This window comes from Canis aureus, chromosome 23 (genome assembly GCF_053574225.1).
Source record: "Canis aureus isolate CA01 chromosome 23, VMU_Caureus_v.1.0, whole genome shotgun sequence".
NCBI classification, from domain to species: domain Eukaryota; kingdom Metazoa; phylum Chordata; class Mammalia; order Carnivora; family Canidae; genus Canis; species Canis aureus.
The window spans coordinates 46499080-46515526 of NC_135633.1; the positions used below are offsets into that span (position 1 = coordinate 46499080).

Here is a 16447-nt window from a genome sequence, read left to right on the forward strand (position 1 = left end):
TGTTCACTGTCGTATTCTCTTAGTGGATGGTGCAAAGTAGGTATTCAATTAATATCAAATGAATGAATAAATTAGATATGCAAATCTATAATTTGGAAAAAGGTCTTCTTTCAAAGTACTCTCCCTGCACAGATACAGGGAATCTCAGAGAATCAGAAGTACTAAGAAACAAGAATTAGACACACATAGAAACATCAGAATAGCTCTGCATGAGAAGAACATGGCTGTAGTTGTAGCCCTAGGGAACCCCCCCTGGCTTGGGGAGAGCTAGCATGGCACACAGCCTGATAGACTGAAATCCTTGCTATCTGTTTTTAAATGCCTCCCACTAGACTACATACCCATAGTAGGCAAGAGCAGTCTCTTGTATCTCCTTGTATGTCCAGACTGAGCACAGACCCCTGCACCAGTAGGGTAGTAAGAGTTTGATAAAGAGGGATCAGAGTCACACAGGAGATGCTTGAATTGTAGGGAATTGACACACAGCTGATGATGGTAAGCAACACCATCTTGGGATCTAAAGGTTTCACCATAAGGAAATAGACACTATGAAACTGCTACGAGAAAAAAATTAGAGGTTTTAAAAAGTCATTCACTCTAGGTACCCTCTGTTTTGACAATATGCCCTGAGTAGGTTTATGAAGAGAGCAAATAGTTTTAAACAACCACAGTAGAGAGGATTTCCATAAAGATCATGGATATCGATCAGTTCATATTTGAACATTCCTAATAGGTGGTAAAAATTGTACCATGTGCTTTTCATACATCATTCCTGATATTAACATCTGGACAAGGTGATCATTACTGCACTGAGATTAAAGTAAAAAATGATAAAAAAGTTTGTGCTGTGCTTGTTGCTTATTTCATCCTCAGAAGGACATGGGAAGTATGATGCTCTTGAATAGTGGCTCTTACCCACTTGGGGCAGCAATTGGTTGCCAAGGATCCCTCCCTTAAGAAGATCCCCATTTGCACTGTGAAAGTGGCTTGCCAGTGCCTATGAAGTAGCCATCCTCCCTGTCTGCCTTAGAAACGGGCCCCTGATTTTGCAGCAATGTGCCCAGCTAAAAAATCACATTTCCCAAACTTCCTCAGTGATGGAGGGGTCCACATGAATAAATTCCAGCTAAAGGTAGAAGTTATTAGGTGTGAGTCTAAGAAATCTATTTTTTAAAAAAGACTTTAGGTATTTGAGAGAGAGGGCTCACAAGCAGGGGGAGCAGCAGAGGGAGAGGGAGAAGCAGGTTCCCTGCTGAGCAGGGAGCCTGATGCGGGTCTTAATTTGTCTCTTATGAGCCCAAAAGTGGTGACAAGAGGATTGGGCTTAATGCAAATTCCAAGAGAGAGGAATGTCTGGGATCATGACCTGTCATGATCATGACCTGAGCTGAAGGCAGATGCTTTACCAATTGAGCCACCCAGGCGCCCCTCAAGAAACCTATTTTGAAAAGAGATTCTGACTCATTTGGGAAGACATTCTCCCTTTTCCCTTCTTTTGCCGTTCTATCTGGAATACTGATGTGAAGGATGGCAGTGTGGTGGTCACAAGGCAACCTTTAGGGTGGAAGGTGCATGCTAAAGAAGGTGGAGCAGAAAGACAAAAGAAGCCTGGATCCCTGACAACACAGTACAGCCACAACATCAGCCTGAGACTGCTATCCTTGAGATTCTTTTCTATGAATGGGAAAGAAAAGCCCAAACATCCACTGTGAATTTTGTATAATATTTCAAAGGGCTCCTAGCCTCCCCTAAACCTACTGATAGGCCATGGTGCAAGAACCATGTTCCAAATGAACCTCCACCTTGTCTTTCAGCCACGTTGAGGACAGAATCAAATAGAGAATCCAATTTTCAGCCTAAGACAAAATAATCTTAGAGAGTGGAATGTATACATCCCATTCCTAATTTTAGTGGCGAGAGGCAGTCCGGTACATTTGAAAGAGTTTAAATACATTAGAACAACATAGTTATAGCTAAGCACAACAGGACCAGAAAATATTTTAAAAACAGGAATACTCCTAGCCCTTCCTTTTTTTAGAGGCTCTTCTGTATGGCTTTGTGGATGGATGAAGGTAACAGATAAATCAGGGAGAGCTTGGAAAAATAGAGGATAAACTTAATTTACATGAGAAAGCGCAGAAAGGTACTAAACAGAAGGCAGGGACAGTCTAGGTTAGGTCTGGGAGAAGTTCCTTTAGGGTTCAGGGAGTAGGAGGAGAGAGATTTTAGAGGTAATGCCTACTACCCATGTAATGTTGAGTGACCTACTAAAAAGCTTTACTTTGGATCTTAAATGCAATCAACCTGTGAGTTTTTGAGAGACTTCATAAAGATGTCATTTGCTTTCCAATGATGTCTTGGTGTCAGGACTATCTGTCTCTTATAAGCCCAAAAGTGGAGACAAGATTGGGCTTAATGCAAATTCTAAGAGGGAAGAATGTTTGCTTACCTTACATGATTTGAGTCAGGATACCTTGCTGGGAAAAGAATGGTCAAACTAAGAAGTTAGAAAAAATTTAAACTCTCTTGAGCTCTCAGAGGTAATTTGGAGGGCAGTAAAATATGTGAATGTGAATAGAGAGAGGACAAGAATCAGCAAGAAATGATGAAAGGACTAAAAACACTCAACTTCAGTCTTGATCTGAAAGTTAAATGGGAGCTAGTGCAAGATTTAAGAAAGATGTGACATTTCCATATGAGGCAGGGAGAGGAGGAAATGTTAAAAACTGAAGTTTTTTTCTTCTGCAGTTATGATTTTTACTGATTTTTAAGAACACTCACCAGAATACTGAGCAGCAGTCGGCTGCATACTGCCCGCGCTTCTTCTTTGGTCTTTGTAATCTGGGGGTGGCCTTGTCAAATGTCTATTTATCTGATCCTGTGGAGCTATTTTCTCCTGGAAAACACAAATGAAAACATATTAAGTGGCATGCTCACTTACCCACTTGTAAACATTTATAGACTGTCATTTAAAAAAATAAGACAGTGAACAATTTTATAGCAATAGTTGCAAATCATGGACTTTATTTACTATACTAGTCTTACTTCAGAGACCGGTCTTTTCAATTTCAATGAATTTCCTGCCTGGAAGTATAATTTTTACCACTCTTTAACTCTCAGCATGTGTTTTGAGTCTAGGAGCTAATCTCATTTTATTTTGCAATTAGATTTCAGTGAGAGCTAAATTCGTATGATTTTTTTTAAGATTTTATTTATTTATTCATTCATTCATGAGAGACACAGAGAGAGAGAGAGAGAGAGAGGCAGAGACACAGGCAGAGGGAGAAGCAGGCTCCATACACCGGGAGCCCAACGTGGGACTCGATCCCGGGTCTCCAGGATCGCGCCCTTGGCCAAAGGCAGGCGCCAAACTGCTGCGCCACCCAGGGATCCCAACCTCCATTTTCAAAGATAAACATAACTGACACAGGTAGACAGAGAACAATATAATTCTAGAAAAGTCAATAAATAGAAAACTTTGTAAAGATAGATGGATAAATTAGATGGATGTCAAATGTGCACTGGCTACCTCAGATCCCACTTAAATCATGTATTTCTCAATTTCCTGAGCTTTCTAACTAGAACAAATCTACTATGAAGAAAAAAAAATGCCCTTAAAACAACAAACCAAGCTCAAATTCTTGTTTCTAAAAAAAAAAAAAAATTGAAAAACTCACGGGTTTTGGGCCATCAAGTAATTCATGTAAAACACAATTTTGATGAGCTAAGTGTAAATGAATCAGAAACATATGGATTACATTTCTTTTAAATATGGGTTGACAAGTTAAGGAAAAAAGTGGTTGGTGAAAGTCTTTATGGTTTTGCCCAAACCCTAAATGTTTCAGAAACAGCTTGAGATGTTCCATGAACCCAAATGTGGTGATATTCAACCATTCCTGTTGTAAACTATTGTGCAAGCTGACAGTTTTGATTTTTTTGCCAAGCACGGGACTTTCTGAATTCTTCTCTTTTTCAAAAACATCTATCATTTTTTTCTTATGTAACTAGGTGTTTCTGCTGTTTATATATACATATATATATATATATTTTTTTGATTTTGTTTATTTATTCACGAGAGACAGAGAGAGAGAGGCAGAAACACAGGCAGAGGGAGAAGTAGGCTCCCTCCAAAGGAGCCCAATGTGGGAGTCAAACCCGGAACTCCAGGATCATGCCCTGAGCCAAAGACAGACGCTCAACCTCTGAGCCACCCAGGCATCCCTCTGCTGTTTATATTGCAGAAAACAGGGTTTGTGAATATGTGCATGTGTGTGTGTGTGTGTGTGTGTCTCTCTCTCTCTCTTCACACACACGCACACACACAAGACAGCATCAGGCCCTTGGTTCCTGATTAAAGACTAGATCTCAAATCTGAACTTATTTTTATATATATTTAATCTACTTACTGACTTTATTTCCCTGAAGGCTAAATTAGGTTGTCCAAAGAGTTAACAATACATCTCTAGAAACTTTAGTTTCTTGAACTGCTTGTTCATAGATGAATTACATTCAATGGCCTTGCCTATGGACTATCATGGAACTGCCATGTTGTCACTTGAGTCTGAGGAATAGCAAAGACCAGACTCCAACATGGAAAGCAGATTGCTCCCATTCCCATCCTATGCAAGAGGATGACACTCCCATTCTGTGTAAGTGTAATCTCACAGGCCATCCCTGAGACTACTTCTGTGCAACCTGAAATTAAACTTATCAGCTAATGTTTTATGATCTTGGACCCAATAATTCAACCCGATCACTTGGACCTGAAAACCTATTAGAGAAGTAATCTCTGTTGACTGTCCTGTCCTGCTTCAGTTTTGCCATCTCAAAATGTGAACTGTAGATACTTCTAGGACCTTCCTAGTACTCCAATTGTAAGGACTAATCCTTTACCTCTGTGAAAGCTTGGCATGGTGCCTGGCACACAGAAGGTGCACAAAATGTGTTGGTTATTATGATGCCCACAGTGTTACATACTACTCATCTCCTGTTGTGCTTCATTGGTGGGAGTAAGGATAACGCACTTTCATGAGAAAATGTCTCTATTTAGGCGCCTTTCTGGCCTTGCCAACTGACTGGAAATGACTACAAAGCATATGCTAATGTAAAGCCATATCAAAGACTGTTTCTTCCTGGATATGCTAAAAAGCACAGGCACTCTCAATGGTGTCCAAACAAAGAGAAATGTGAATGGTTTATAAAAATCACAAAAACAGCAATTCCATTCTCATTCATCTCTCACAGCTTATGCCACTGCCCTTTGCACCTGTCCCAGTGGTGACTCAACTGGGGCCCAATGAGAGTTAGGCCACTGCCAGGACTCGACCCTCCTGGCAGGTTTCCTTGCCTTTTAATCAGAACTGAAAAATCCAGAAATTCAACCTCTGCATGTTATAATTCAGCACACTAGAAGTACTGATGGGAATAATGAGAGTGTGCCGAATCTTGGATTGTATGTTTTTCTCTCCTCCTGCCCTTGTTTCTGAGCTATTTGGTTGGCAAAGATCAAAAGAAGAGAGGGGATTGGTGGGACAGCTAGAGTTTTCATAACTTACACATAACTTTTAGAAGAAATTGGTTGTGTCACTTTGTGATCCTGTTAGTGGCACTCCTCCACCTATACCTTAGGGCAGTACTCCAGGTCACCCGTAAATTTGTTGCTTTCTATTCCTTATTCATTTCTCACTATTTTTCACCTGCTCTAGACTCCAAAGTTATTCCATTTGTCATTCCTTAAAAATAATGATTATGTTACTATTTACACTTTTCATTGTGTATCAAATATTTCAGAATATAATCTCAAACCCACAAACAAATATACCCCTGGGCTATAACTTTTGTTGTCTTACCCCTCTTCACCTGGAATGGAGGACCTTACTTACTCTATCCATCAGAATCCTACAGTGTTCAAGGTCAAAGTCAAAGTCAAATTTTACCTCTTCTGGGAGACTCTTTAATCTCCCCGGGCTGATTTTATCTTTCTTCCATTACATTTTCCCTTACTCTGTTCATACTTTGTTGTAATGCAAATCTGAGTCTGGTGTTTCCTTGTTTAAAATCCTTTAAGTTCTCTCCATCGGTTTTTAAGACGATGTAATTTATCAAGCTCTATCCACTGGCCTCTCCTCTCTGGCCTCCTTGCCTATTACTTCCTTATCCTCTACCTCCATATACTACATCATATGTAGTGTACGTTACTGTCTCTGAGTCTTTGAATCTGCTGGTTCTTCTGGCCTGAACACCCGCCTCCTCTCTCCCCCATCACATTTCAGATCTTCAGTAGACATAACTTCCTCTCTGAGACCATTTCTAGCATTTAATCACATGCCTTACAATTGCCTATTTATTTGACATCCCTGTGGGCTCTGAGCTCCTTAAGGACAGAGACTGGGTCTATCTTATTTATAGCTGTTTTCTCACTGTAAATCAGTTAATATTTACTGAATGAATTATAGCACTTATCACAGCCTAGATTTCAGACTTTTATGACAAAGCTCTTTAAGCACCAAAATTTTTAAATTTGTTTTTCACATTTTTGGGTACCTTGCCTCTATGGAACCTCAACCTGGAGATGACTAACTCTGCCCCCACCCTTTTTTTCATTTGGGCCAAATCATCTGAAGGGAGAGAATGAAACTTGGAGAGGAGGCTTGTGTTTGGAGGCAGGAAGTGCTTGGACCAGGGCCTGAGTGTATGTCCCAGGACATGGACGAGAGAGCAGATGAACAGTGAGGCAGGGCTGATGCCTGAGTCCTGCTGGTGAAATAACCACCTTGCCTTTCTTTAAGATCATTTAACTATGGCCAAAGCTGGAACTATCTCTTCAATTTTCTTTACAAACATCCCTCATTCTGAGATGCTTTATTTTGGAATGCCAAATCTTAAGTTTTGAAACTCCATGCTGGCTTTATACAACTGTTGTTGAAATTCCTTTTATCTCTAAAGTCAGTTTAGATTCCAGCTGATTTAAGTTCTGTCCACTATTTCTACCCATCAGGGCTGCAGCACAAAAATGTCTCCTTTTGCCTGATTCAAATGCCTATGTTGGTGGTTCTTAACATTCCTGGGCTGGGCAGGGCCGGGTAGGTGGGGTGCCATGCATTCCAACTGTCCAGCAGCTGGTAAATCAAGTAAGTGGTTTTGTTTTGTTTTTTGTTTTGTTTTGTTTTGTTTTCCTGCAGTGCTTTAACTTAGGTATACAATTAGCTTCACTTCCAGCCAAGACACTCTTGTTGCTATCACCTCAGTAGGCATGGATCAAAGGGCAGTGAACAGAAAGGGGAAATAATGAATTCCCACTGGTAGGCCAATAGGAACATGCAGTAGAAATGAGAAAGTTTTACCGCATCAACCAGCATCTGCTGCTGGAGGAGAAGGTGTTGCTTCTGCTCCATGATCTGCCTCTGTAGAGTCTGTTTCTTTCCCATCAACTGCTGATTCAACAGTGATTGCTGGGAGTTCATGTAACCACTTCCGGTGTTTGGATTTGAGCAGGGGTTGGGACTTGGACTGGGGCCTGTGTTCTGGCCTACCACAGAGTGTTGATCCTAAAGAAGAGAAAGGGGTGGGGTGGGGGGAAGCTACTGTGAATTAAAAGAAGAAAAATGTAGCACAAAGATCATAAGCTTAGATTCCGAACATTTTTTCATCTTGTTAAGATCAAACATGGTTAAATGGGTTGAAGATCAGAGAATTGCTTTTTAAATGTAGGAGGAAAAATGCACATTACAGCAACCAAAGCAGCTGGGTTAATGACATTAGGGCACTGGAAAAGCTCCCATATGACTCTGATGGTGGAACCTCCACATTCCAGAAGGTGTTTATGGAACCTCAAAGAAAACGACCATAAAAACATATGGCAAACCTCTCAATTGCTCAGGAACAAACACATCATAAAGTAACAAGTTCTTCCTTTTCCTTAAAGTTAGCACATATCATTGCTGATCCTGCAACAAAAATTATGTTTCAGTGCATATGTTTAAAAGTTGAATAACAACTTTGGTCAGAAGGGGCCCAGCTTTCAGTGATAAGTCGGGAAGGCCTGTGAGTTTCTGTTTTGGAAACTTGGAAGGGACTTCACTTTTCAGAGACTTGTCAGTTTTGCTCCCTGGTCAGTAAGTCAGGAATTCCAATCTATCTATCAATCAGCAAAAGAACACCAAACCAACAATGATAAAGTACTGATAAAAAAACTCAACATTGTATATTAGTAATATTGGGTATCAGTGAATTGCCATTATAACTCCAAGGCTCTACCAATTTTAAGGCACTGACATGTCAGGACCTTGTAGAGAAGAAAGCTTAAACCTAGCAAAATGTTTTCATGAGTTCCCAATGATGTGTTTAGGCTTGTACACTGTTGGATTTACAAGAAAATTCTAGCTATACACATTGTTGGGGATACAAGAACTCTTCCCACCTTGAAGAATGTATCTAATTAAGGAAGAAATCGCATGCTTACATAGAAAAATAGAAGAAAATACAGAATCAAGTCTTAGATATGATACAAGTACAAAGTCAAAGGTTCCTCACACTTTGATGATATTCACTGGGGAAACCGATGCTCTGGACTTGCTCCAGAAATTCTGAGGCTATAGACTGGGTCCCTGGTCAGGTAATTCTACTACTACTACCAAATCTACTCATTGGTTCAGAGTATGCTCTTTGATAAACATTGGATTATGTGAGCAATAAAATCCATTCTCCATCTGGACTGTGTGAAATTACAAGAGATTAAAAAGATAAGGCAACTCTCATGATGCCTCATAAGCAGTCATACATACTCTATTTGTGAAAAGTCTCTTCCCTTTTATCTCATTTTTTTTTCTTTAGCTATCTACTAAACTAAAAAGAAAAAAAAAAAAAGCTACCAGTCCACAGCCTGGAGAAACAGGAAATATGGCCCTGTGTCTGTAGTCTCTGGGGCTACAGAGCTCACCAAATACCTCAAAAGCAAAGGGATACAAAATAATTCTAAAGATGCCCAGGCACTGAGCCTTATTACAGGCCAGGCACTGTCCTCAACGTGTCACATGATTTACCACATTGAATCCTCCCAACGAAATGATAAGCGACAACTAGTAGTATCATCTGAAATTTGCAGATGAGAAACCTGAACTCAGACATCAGATGGAAGACTGGAAGCCAGGTCTGCCTGACTCCAGAATTCTATTTCTCAATCACCATACCTATTGTCTCTCAGCTAAGATAAGAAGTGTTGAGGGAAAAAGATGCTTCTACTTTTGGGCTGTGCAAACCCACCCGCCCATGGAGCACGTGTGGATTGAGCACATTCTGCAGAGATGAGTACCCTCCAACAGGCATGTGGAAGGGAGTGTGTTGGGGAGAAGGGCAGGCTGTAGGGTCTGGGAGGGGGGCGGTCCTCCTCACCAGTTAACTAAAAATAACGGGAGCTCTGAGGCAGGCACATCCTCCATGTGGCTTTAAATAGTCATCCTCCAACACCTCTGCATGCAATGCCCAGTCAGTTCTCTCCAAGCTAAATCCATCTTGGTTCTTGGAGAGGAAAGTTTACCCCTACATGTCCTACAAGCCACTAGGGATGTGGGCATGGTAACATAGTACACAAGATCATGAGCTCTGCAGATAAGCCTGCTTTAAGTTGTATCCCAGTTTCGGCACTTATTAGCTGTGTGATCTCAGAGAAGTTAATTTACCTCTATGAGCCTCAGTATCCTTATCTGTAAAATGGGCACCAGAACAGTACTGACTCCATGAGGTCCCTGTGAGAATGAGAGGAAATAATACAATGCCAATAATATTAAGCACAGAAGTAGCACTTAATAAGGACAGCTGCTCATAATTGTTAGAGTTATTTCAACACACAGGAGCAAGAGTCTGTTTTGTTTGTCTACTGGGAAGTAAGGGAGATAGGCCTTCCAGATTGCACAAAGCTGTTCTGTGTGGACTCTATCAGAAATGCAGAGGTTTCTATTACATTGTGGAGAGTGAGCTACTGATGGGCCCAGAGAATGATCTTCATCCTCCTACCTGGAGATGTTGGAAGAGGAGCGGAGAGCCATTCTCTGATGGAAAGTCTTTTGGAGGATGCTGCTTTCATCCAGGGTTAGAGGCTTGGTTCAGAGCCGTAAGACTTTTTTTCTGTGCTTGCTTTTATTTCTTAATATCCGATTATTTATTAATAGAGCAGACAATATGCATTGACTAAGTATTACACCTTAATTTCTTCATTTGTAAAGTAGAAGTAATTACATTAATGACATAAAATTAAATCAGATGAAATTTAGAGCAGTTCTAGGCACTCTAGATACTTGATTAAATTTTAGCAATTAATATTTTTCTTATTTCTTTATTATTTTGTAAATGGCAGAGATACCATTGTTTGTGGCAGCCCCGATGGCCCGGTGGTTTGGCGCCACCTTCGGCCCCGGGTGTGATCCTGGAGACCCGGGATTAGGTCCCATGTCGGGCTCCCTACATGGAGCCTGCCTGCTTCTCCCTCTGCCTGTGTCTCTGCCTCTCTCTCTCTCTCTCTGTGTCTGTCATAATTAAATAAATACAATCTTAAAAAAAAATTTTTTTTTGTGAAGATGCTTACACTATAAGTGTACCTGGATCATAGATGTGGTGTGTTTTGCTCCCATAATATTTTATTTTACCTTTTTTAAAAATTTTGCAACGTTAATGTAAGACTGATAGCAAAAACATGAAAACAGGACAAAAGCACACAATAAACACAGGAAGGGCAAAGCCAGTTTCATCTTGCGTGCCATCCTGGATAGGCAGGTAGAAGCTGCCCAGAGTACTGTGGTAAGAAGGGATCTGAGGAGGTACTCTGGTATGGTGAGTTTTGGATCTAGTTTTGGATCATAACTGTTGGATCCAGGAGAAGTTGCTGTTCTTCTTGTCCTGGCAGCATTTCTGGTCTGGAGGGTGGAGCTGGTGTTGGCCACACCACTGGTGCCACTGCTAATACCAGCTCTCCAAGCAGCTCTCCTGTTGGCATGGTTGCCATTCAAAATGTACTGATGGTATGTGGCCCAGGAGCCAAGGGAATCCTAGCCCAGCGACTGCTAAAATCTCTGTCATCCTACCAGGTCAGAAGCTACACCCATATGTCATCCCAGCTCCAACCATCCAATCAGAGCTTCATCCTCAATGTTCATCTGGGCCCTCATCTTGGCCCTGGCATGTGCCTCAGCCATTTCCACATCTATTGCCTTGAATGAATCATCCACAGCCTCCAATAAATGAGCCTTCCACTTCTGGGGGGTCTCAGTCCTGATTCTGGGTGATGAATCTCAGCACGTTCATCTTGCTGGTCTTGTGGAGGGCTCACAGGCCCTAGAGGAATTCATAGTTGGGTGGGCTGCTACTGGGAATCTTCTTATTCCAGGTATCTCAGTGTGAGAGGATGATAAACATTTGCTTCCAGCCAGGCAGATCTGTTGTTGCACCACTGGCTCCAGGTGGCCCCTTTCCAGTCCCAGTGCTGTAGCCCAGTTCCTGCACAGGGTGGGGGATAGGGGTGGGCTGTCTTGGACCTCACCCATGCCTCAACTCCCAGGGTTTCTGCCTCCAGGATTGAGGCCTACAAAGCCTTAGGCTGTTGGTCCTATTCAGAAGACATGTGGAGATGCAAGGTGGGACACGTGTAGGGTGTCTGTTCATAGGAAGGCCACACATTTTGTGCCTCTTGTCACAACAAACCCAGATTCCTCTTGGGTGTGTTATAAACAGAGGAGCCATTTCTTCAGGCTCCCTGCTCTGAGCACACCCCATGCTCCCATCATATTTTATTTTATTTTTTTTCCCCATCATATTTTTTTTTAATTTTTATTTATTTATGATAGCCACACAGAGAGAGAGAGAGAGAGAGGCAGAGACACAGGCAGAGGGAGAAGCAGGCTCCATGCACCGGGAGCCCGACGTGGGATTCGATCCGGGGTCTCCAGGATCGCGCCCCAGGCCAAAGGCAGGCGCCAAACCGCTGCGCCACCCAGGGATCCCTCCCCATCATATTTTAAACACAAACTTTGCCCTCCAGTGGGCCACAGTCCCCACTATTTCTTATTTTATTATATCTGCCCATTTCCCTCATTTCTATTACTTGCCTGGTTCATGTAGGCATTTGAGGTTAAGAACTCTGGCTTGGGGACACCTGGGTGGCTCAGCGGTTGAGCCTTTGACTCAGGGCATGATCCCGTGGTCCTGGGATGGAGTCTCACATCAGGCTCCCTGTATGGAGTCTGCTTCTCCCTCTGCCTCGGTCTCTGCCCCACCCCCACCCCCGTCTCAAATAAATAAATAAATAAATAAATAAATAAATAAATAAATAAATCTTTAAAAATCCTTAAAAAAAGATCTCTGGCTTATAGTTGATCTAGGAGTCTAAGATACACACATCACATCCCCACGTACATCCTCACTCAAAGTTACTGCAGTAAATAGCATGCATAACAATTTCCATTAGGTGGTATGATATCTACTGGTGCTTTAAGATTAAAATCTAGATCTTCTGGAATTCTGGGATCGAGTCCCACATCGGGCTCCCTGTGAGGAGCCTGCTTCTCCCTCTGCCTATGTCTCTGCCTCTGTCTGTGTCTCTCACGATAAATAAATAACATCTTTAAAAAGAAAATAAAATAAAATCCAGATCTTCTAATGCCTAATCTAGTGCATTAGTAATTAGTGCACCTGTGCATCCATCCGTCCATTAACGAAGTCAACAATTTTATTGAATATCTATTATATGCTAGGCAGTTTTCTATTTCCTGGAGATTAAAAAAAGTTATTTAGAAAGAAAAATTGAAGAGAAAGAGGTGGGCAGAGTGCTTGGCATTGGCAAAATTGGTGAACTTCAAAATAATTTCCAGGGAAATTTGGAAACCTAGCCTCCTCTAAAATTTATAAAAGATCTGCATACCAAGAAAATGTAACTCTCTTTCTCTCTCTAATCAAACAGATGGACTGTGCTAAATTTAGTTTCATTCCTTCACAATACCAAAGCATATAAATAAGAGATAAGCTCTCTTTTGGAATTTTGTACAGGGTTTTTGAGCCTTGTAGCTTCTGGCCAATGGGCTTTACCACATATTCTGCCATATACATTCTTTCATGTCAGGATTGAAGTAATAGTTGGCTGCTGCTACATTCTTTTTGCCCTTATGTTAGCTATGAAACACGAAACACCTTCTTACACAGGCTTGCTGTCATTGCCAAGATGTTGTGCAAACCTTATTACATAAAATATTTTGAAAGAAAAATCTGCTCTGATGCGTTGGCTTTGATTTGCATATTCAGCCTCACTCTGCCTTCCATTCAGCCCATGGAGAACCTGGCCTATTAGAAATCAATCTCTTTCTATTTCAACACTCATTGTCTCCTTAGAGCTTGTGAAGACGCAAGCTTAGGATGGCACATCCTAAGCCTGTAGATGAAAGAAAGAGTGTGTGTGTGTGTGTGTGTGTGTGAGATTGCAAATGAATTAGGTCATTTCTATCAATGCAGTCTTTTACATGACAGAAAACCCAGTTTTCTAGAGAAACTAGAGTTAAAGGCTGATTTGGCAGCTAATAATAGCCATATGATTGGTTAAAATCATGAACTTTAATGATCTTTCATTTTACGCGTGTGTTTATTTTCTCTTTCTATCAATAAAATTACAGTATTTTATGCTAACCTACAAAATAGGCTTCTGATCCTATCCTCCTGGATTGATATAAATTTGCATTTAATATGCACTTACAGTTTTTCACATTTGTGTGTGTGTGTGTATGAGAGTTTAATTTTTTTTTAATTTATTTATGATAGTCACACACAGAGAGAGAGAGAGAGAGAGGCAGAGACATAGGCAGAGGGAGAAGCAGGCTCCACGCACCGGGAGCCCGACGTGGGATTCGATCCCGGGTCTCCAGGATCGCGCCCTGGGCCAAAGGCAGGCGCTAAACCGCTGTGCCACCCAGGGATCCCTGTATGAGAGTTTAAAGTCCTGTTATAGTATTAGTAGTTAAGCCACTGAGTTAGAGTAGTATGCCAGTGCTGAGATATGGTTAAAGCTTCTTGATCCTTCTTTTAATCCAGCACTGGACGGCCAGGCCAATGAAAGCATATCTGTATTCTTCTAATAAAGGTCTGCCAATAATTAAGCTATGTCTTTAGAATTACTACCTTCACTCTACCTGATTCAGTTATTCAACAAATATTTGTTGAGCATCTACTATGCATTATGCATTCTTCTAGGCCTTGGGGATCAGAGTCCATGCAACCTATTGAAAAACCCTGCAGCTTGTCTGTACTTTGAAGTTTTCTATCTGGGATACTTACAGAAAATCTATCTTCCAGAATGGTCTCAAGGATGTTAGAAAATCATTGGTATATCAAACCTGTTTGCTAAAGGCAAACATGCTCATGAGTAAATGGCAGTATGTAAGGTTGATTTACATTCACAGGAAGCTGGAAGCATGTTTTAATGCATGGAAAACATGGTAAAGGAATGTGTTCCCAAATTTGTTATTTGTTAACTTAGTATCTTATTCATGGATTTGTATGGGAAGCACTAACTCAGGAAGGAGGTAAACTATGTCTATAAGATCTGATAGAAAATTAAGGAGACACTTGAAATCTTGTAAATGGGCACCCTTTTCTTTAGGGGGCAAATTACTTCTTCTTGTTATTAACTCTATTTCTCTTAAAGCCAGGTTGAAGTCCTTTTGAAAAAATGTCCAAATTCTACAATTAGAAATAAATTCCACTATTCTAGCCCTAGGAGCTCATTCACCAAAGCCTCTTCTTTAAAATTTCAGGGATAAAAATTTAAAGCGACTGTATAAAAAAAGTCTTGAGGGGCACCTGGTGGCTTAGTGGTTGAGCATCTGCCTTTGGTTCAGGCTGTGATCCGGGGTCCTGGGATTGAGTCCCACATCAAGCTCCTTGCAGGCAGCCTGCTTCTCCCTCTGCCCATGTCTCTGTCTCTCTCTGTGTGTCTCTTATGAATAAATAAATAAAATAAATAAAATCTTAAAAAAAAAAAGTCTTGTAACTCTTAGTACTAAACATCAGAGGACAGGCCGGGCCACTGGGTCTTACTTTGCTAAAATGTCTATATATGCTACATCACACTTATATGTAAGAGATCTTTTAAAAAGATGTTAACTAATAAAAATGCTGTGATTACCTCTTTCTTTCATTTAGTGGAATGCAAAGGCTCTGTCAAGCAGGATTGATTTCAGCAAAAGGTAGAATAGGGTCCAATTAGACATGTCCTAAAGCAGCAAAGAAAAATATCCCTGGTTTCATTGAAGTATGTTGAAATATTAAGACTCATTGATGTTAGCCATTTTTACTGTTAAATTAGTTTTGTGGACTGAAAGTGTGACATAGTTTCACAAAGCAAGCAAAGTTACTAGGCAAGTATTGTTCTCTTAATATTAAAAAAATAACACTCTTAAAAATATTTGTCTTCTTTTGGGCATCTGGGTAAAATGGCTCTCTGTTTTTCTTACTTTGGAAGGGGGATATATAATGATCTTTTTCCCCTACAAAAAATGAAGTAATGTATGCTACTTGGGATCCATGAGAGAATTTTGGCGTGGGATGACTGCCCTTTCTTTTTCTTGGCTTCCAGAGCTAGGCATCTGCAATTTGCAAAACAAATTCAAGATAAAGTACCCAGCTGGGCAAGTTTGTACAGCAGATCTCATAAACTGGTTTGCTATTCAATCAATCTTTCTCCCTCCCCCCTGACTTCTCTCTTTCCCTCTTCTTTCCCTGTCTCAATGAACTAACTGCTCAATTGTTCCTCTAGGCTATTCATTTTCTGAACTGTCTACTTATGAAGCCATTTATCTATCTCTGTGCCTGAGAAACAAGTTGCCTTAACTGCTGCAGAGTCCCCGCAAGCTGGCAGCCCCACTAAGTTATTCATTTGGGGCACAAACAGTGAGGTGGCTGTGTGTGGCTAAAATAATTGAACAGTTCTTGTTTGACACAGCAACAATGACAAGGATGACAACAACAACAACAAAGCAATTTCCAGGAAACTGTCCAGGAAATAACTTTCAAACTGAAAGTTTGAAGACTCCTGTCCTCAGGCTGCCTGTCTTCCATTTCTTTTCTTCTTTTTTATGTTGAAAGATTTTATTTATTTAATCATGAGAGACAGAGAGAGCGAGAGCGAGCGAGAGGGAGGGAGGGAGAGAGAGGGAGAGAGAGAGAGAGAGGCAGAGACACAGGCAGAGGGAGAAGCAGGCTCCATGCAGGGAGCCTGACGTGGGACTCAGTCCCCGGATTCCAGGATCATGCCCTGGGCTGAAGGCAGACGCTTAACCGCTGAGCCACCCAGGGATCCCCCCACCGTCTTCCATTTCAAGGGCCGGTAAACTGTGGCACGACTAGACAAACCCAGGTTGTCACCTTTTTTGGTAAACACAGTTCTACTGAACACAGCCGTGCACATGCATTCACA

At 41.2% G+C, this 16447-nt stretch overlaps 1 protein-coding gene, 1 long non-coding RNA gene and 1 other non-coding gene across 9 annotated transcripts in view; 1 reads left to right on the forward strand and 2 right to left on the reverse strand.

Annotated features, from left to right (window-relative positions):
- Positions 1–16447, forward strand: part of LOC144295106 (uncharacterized) — a 61142-nt gene that overhangs the window by 33730 nt on the left and 10965 nt on the right. The gene's annotated exons all lie outside the window — the stretch shown is intronic.
- MAML2 (mastermind like transcriptional coactivator 2) overlaps positions 1–16447 on the reverse strand; it is a 343746-nt gene that overhangs the window by 5676 nt on the left and 321623 nt on the right. For 2 of the 3 annotated variants that reach the window (XM_077867518.1, XM_077867520.1), the window contains 2 exons: positions 7344–7547; positions 2782–2896 (listed from right to left, as the gene is read on the reverse strand). In XM_077867518.1, the coding sequence (XP_077723644.1) occupies positions 2782–2896; positions 7344–7547 (319 nt within the window). The remainder of the gene's footprint in view (positions 1–2781; positions 2897–7343; positions 7548–16447) is intronic. The other variant, XM_077867519.1, reaches the window with a different exon arrangement.
- Positions 11632–11761, reverse strand: LOC144295577 (small nucleolar RNA SNORA11). The gene has a single exon (XR_013362667.1). It is a non-coding gene; the product is annotated as a small nucleolar RNA SNORA11 (small nucleolar RNA).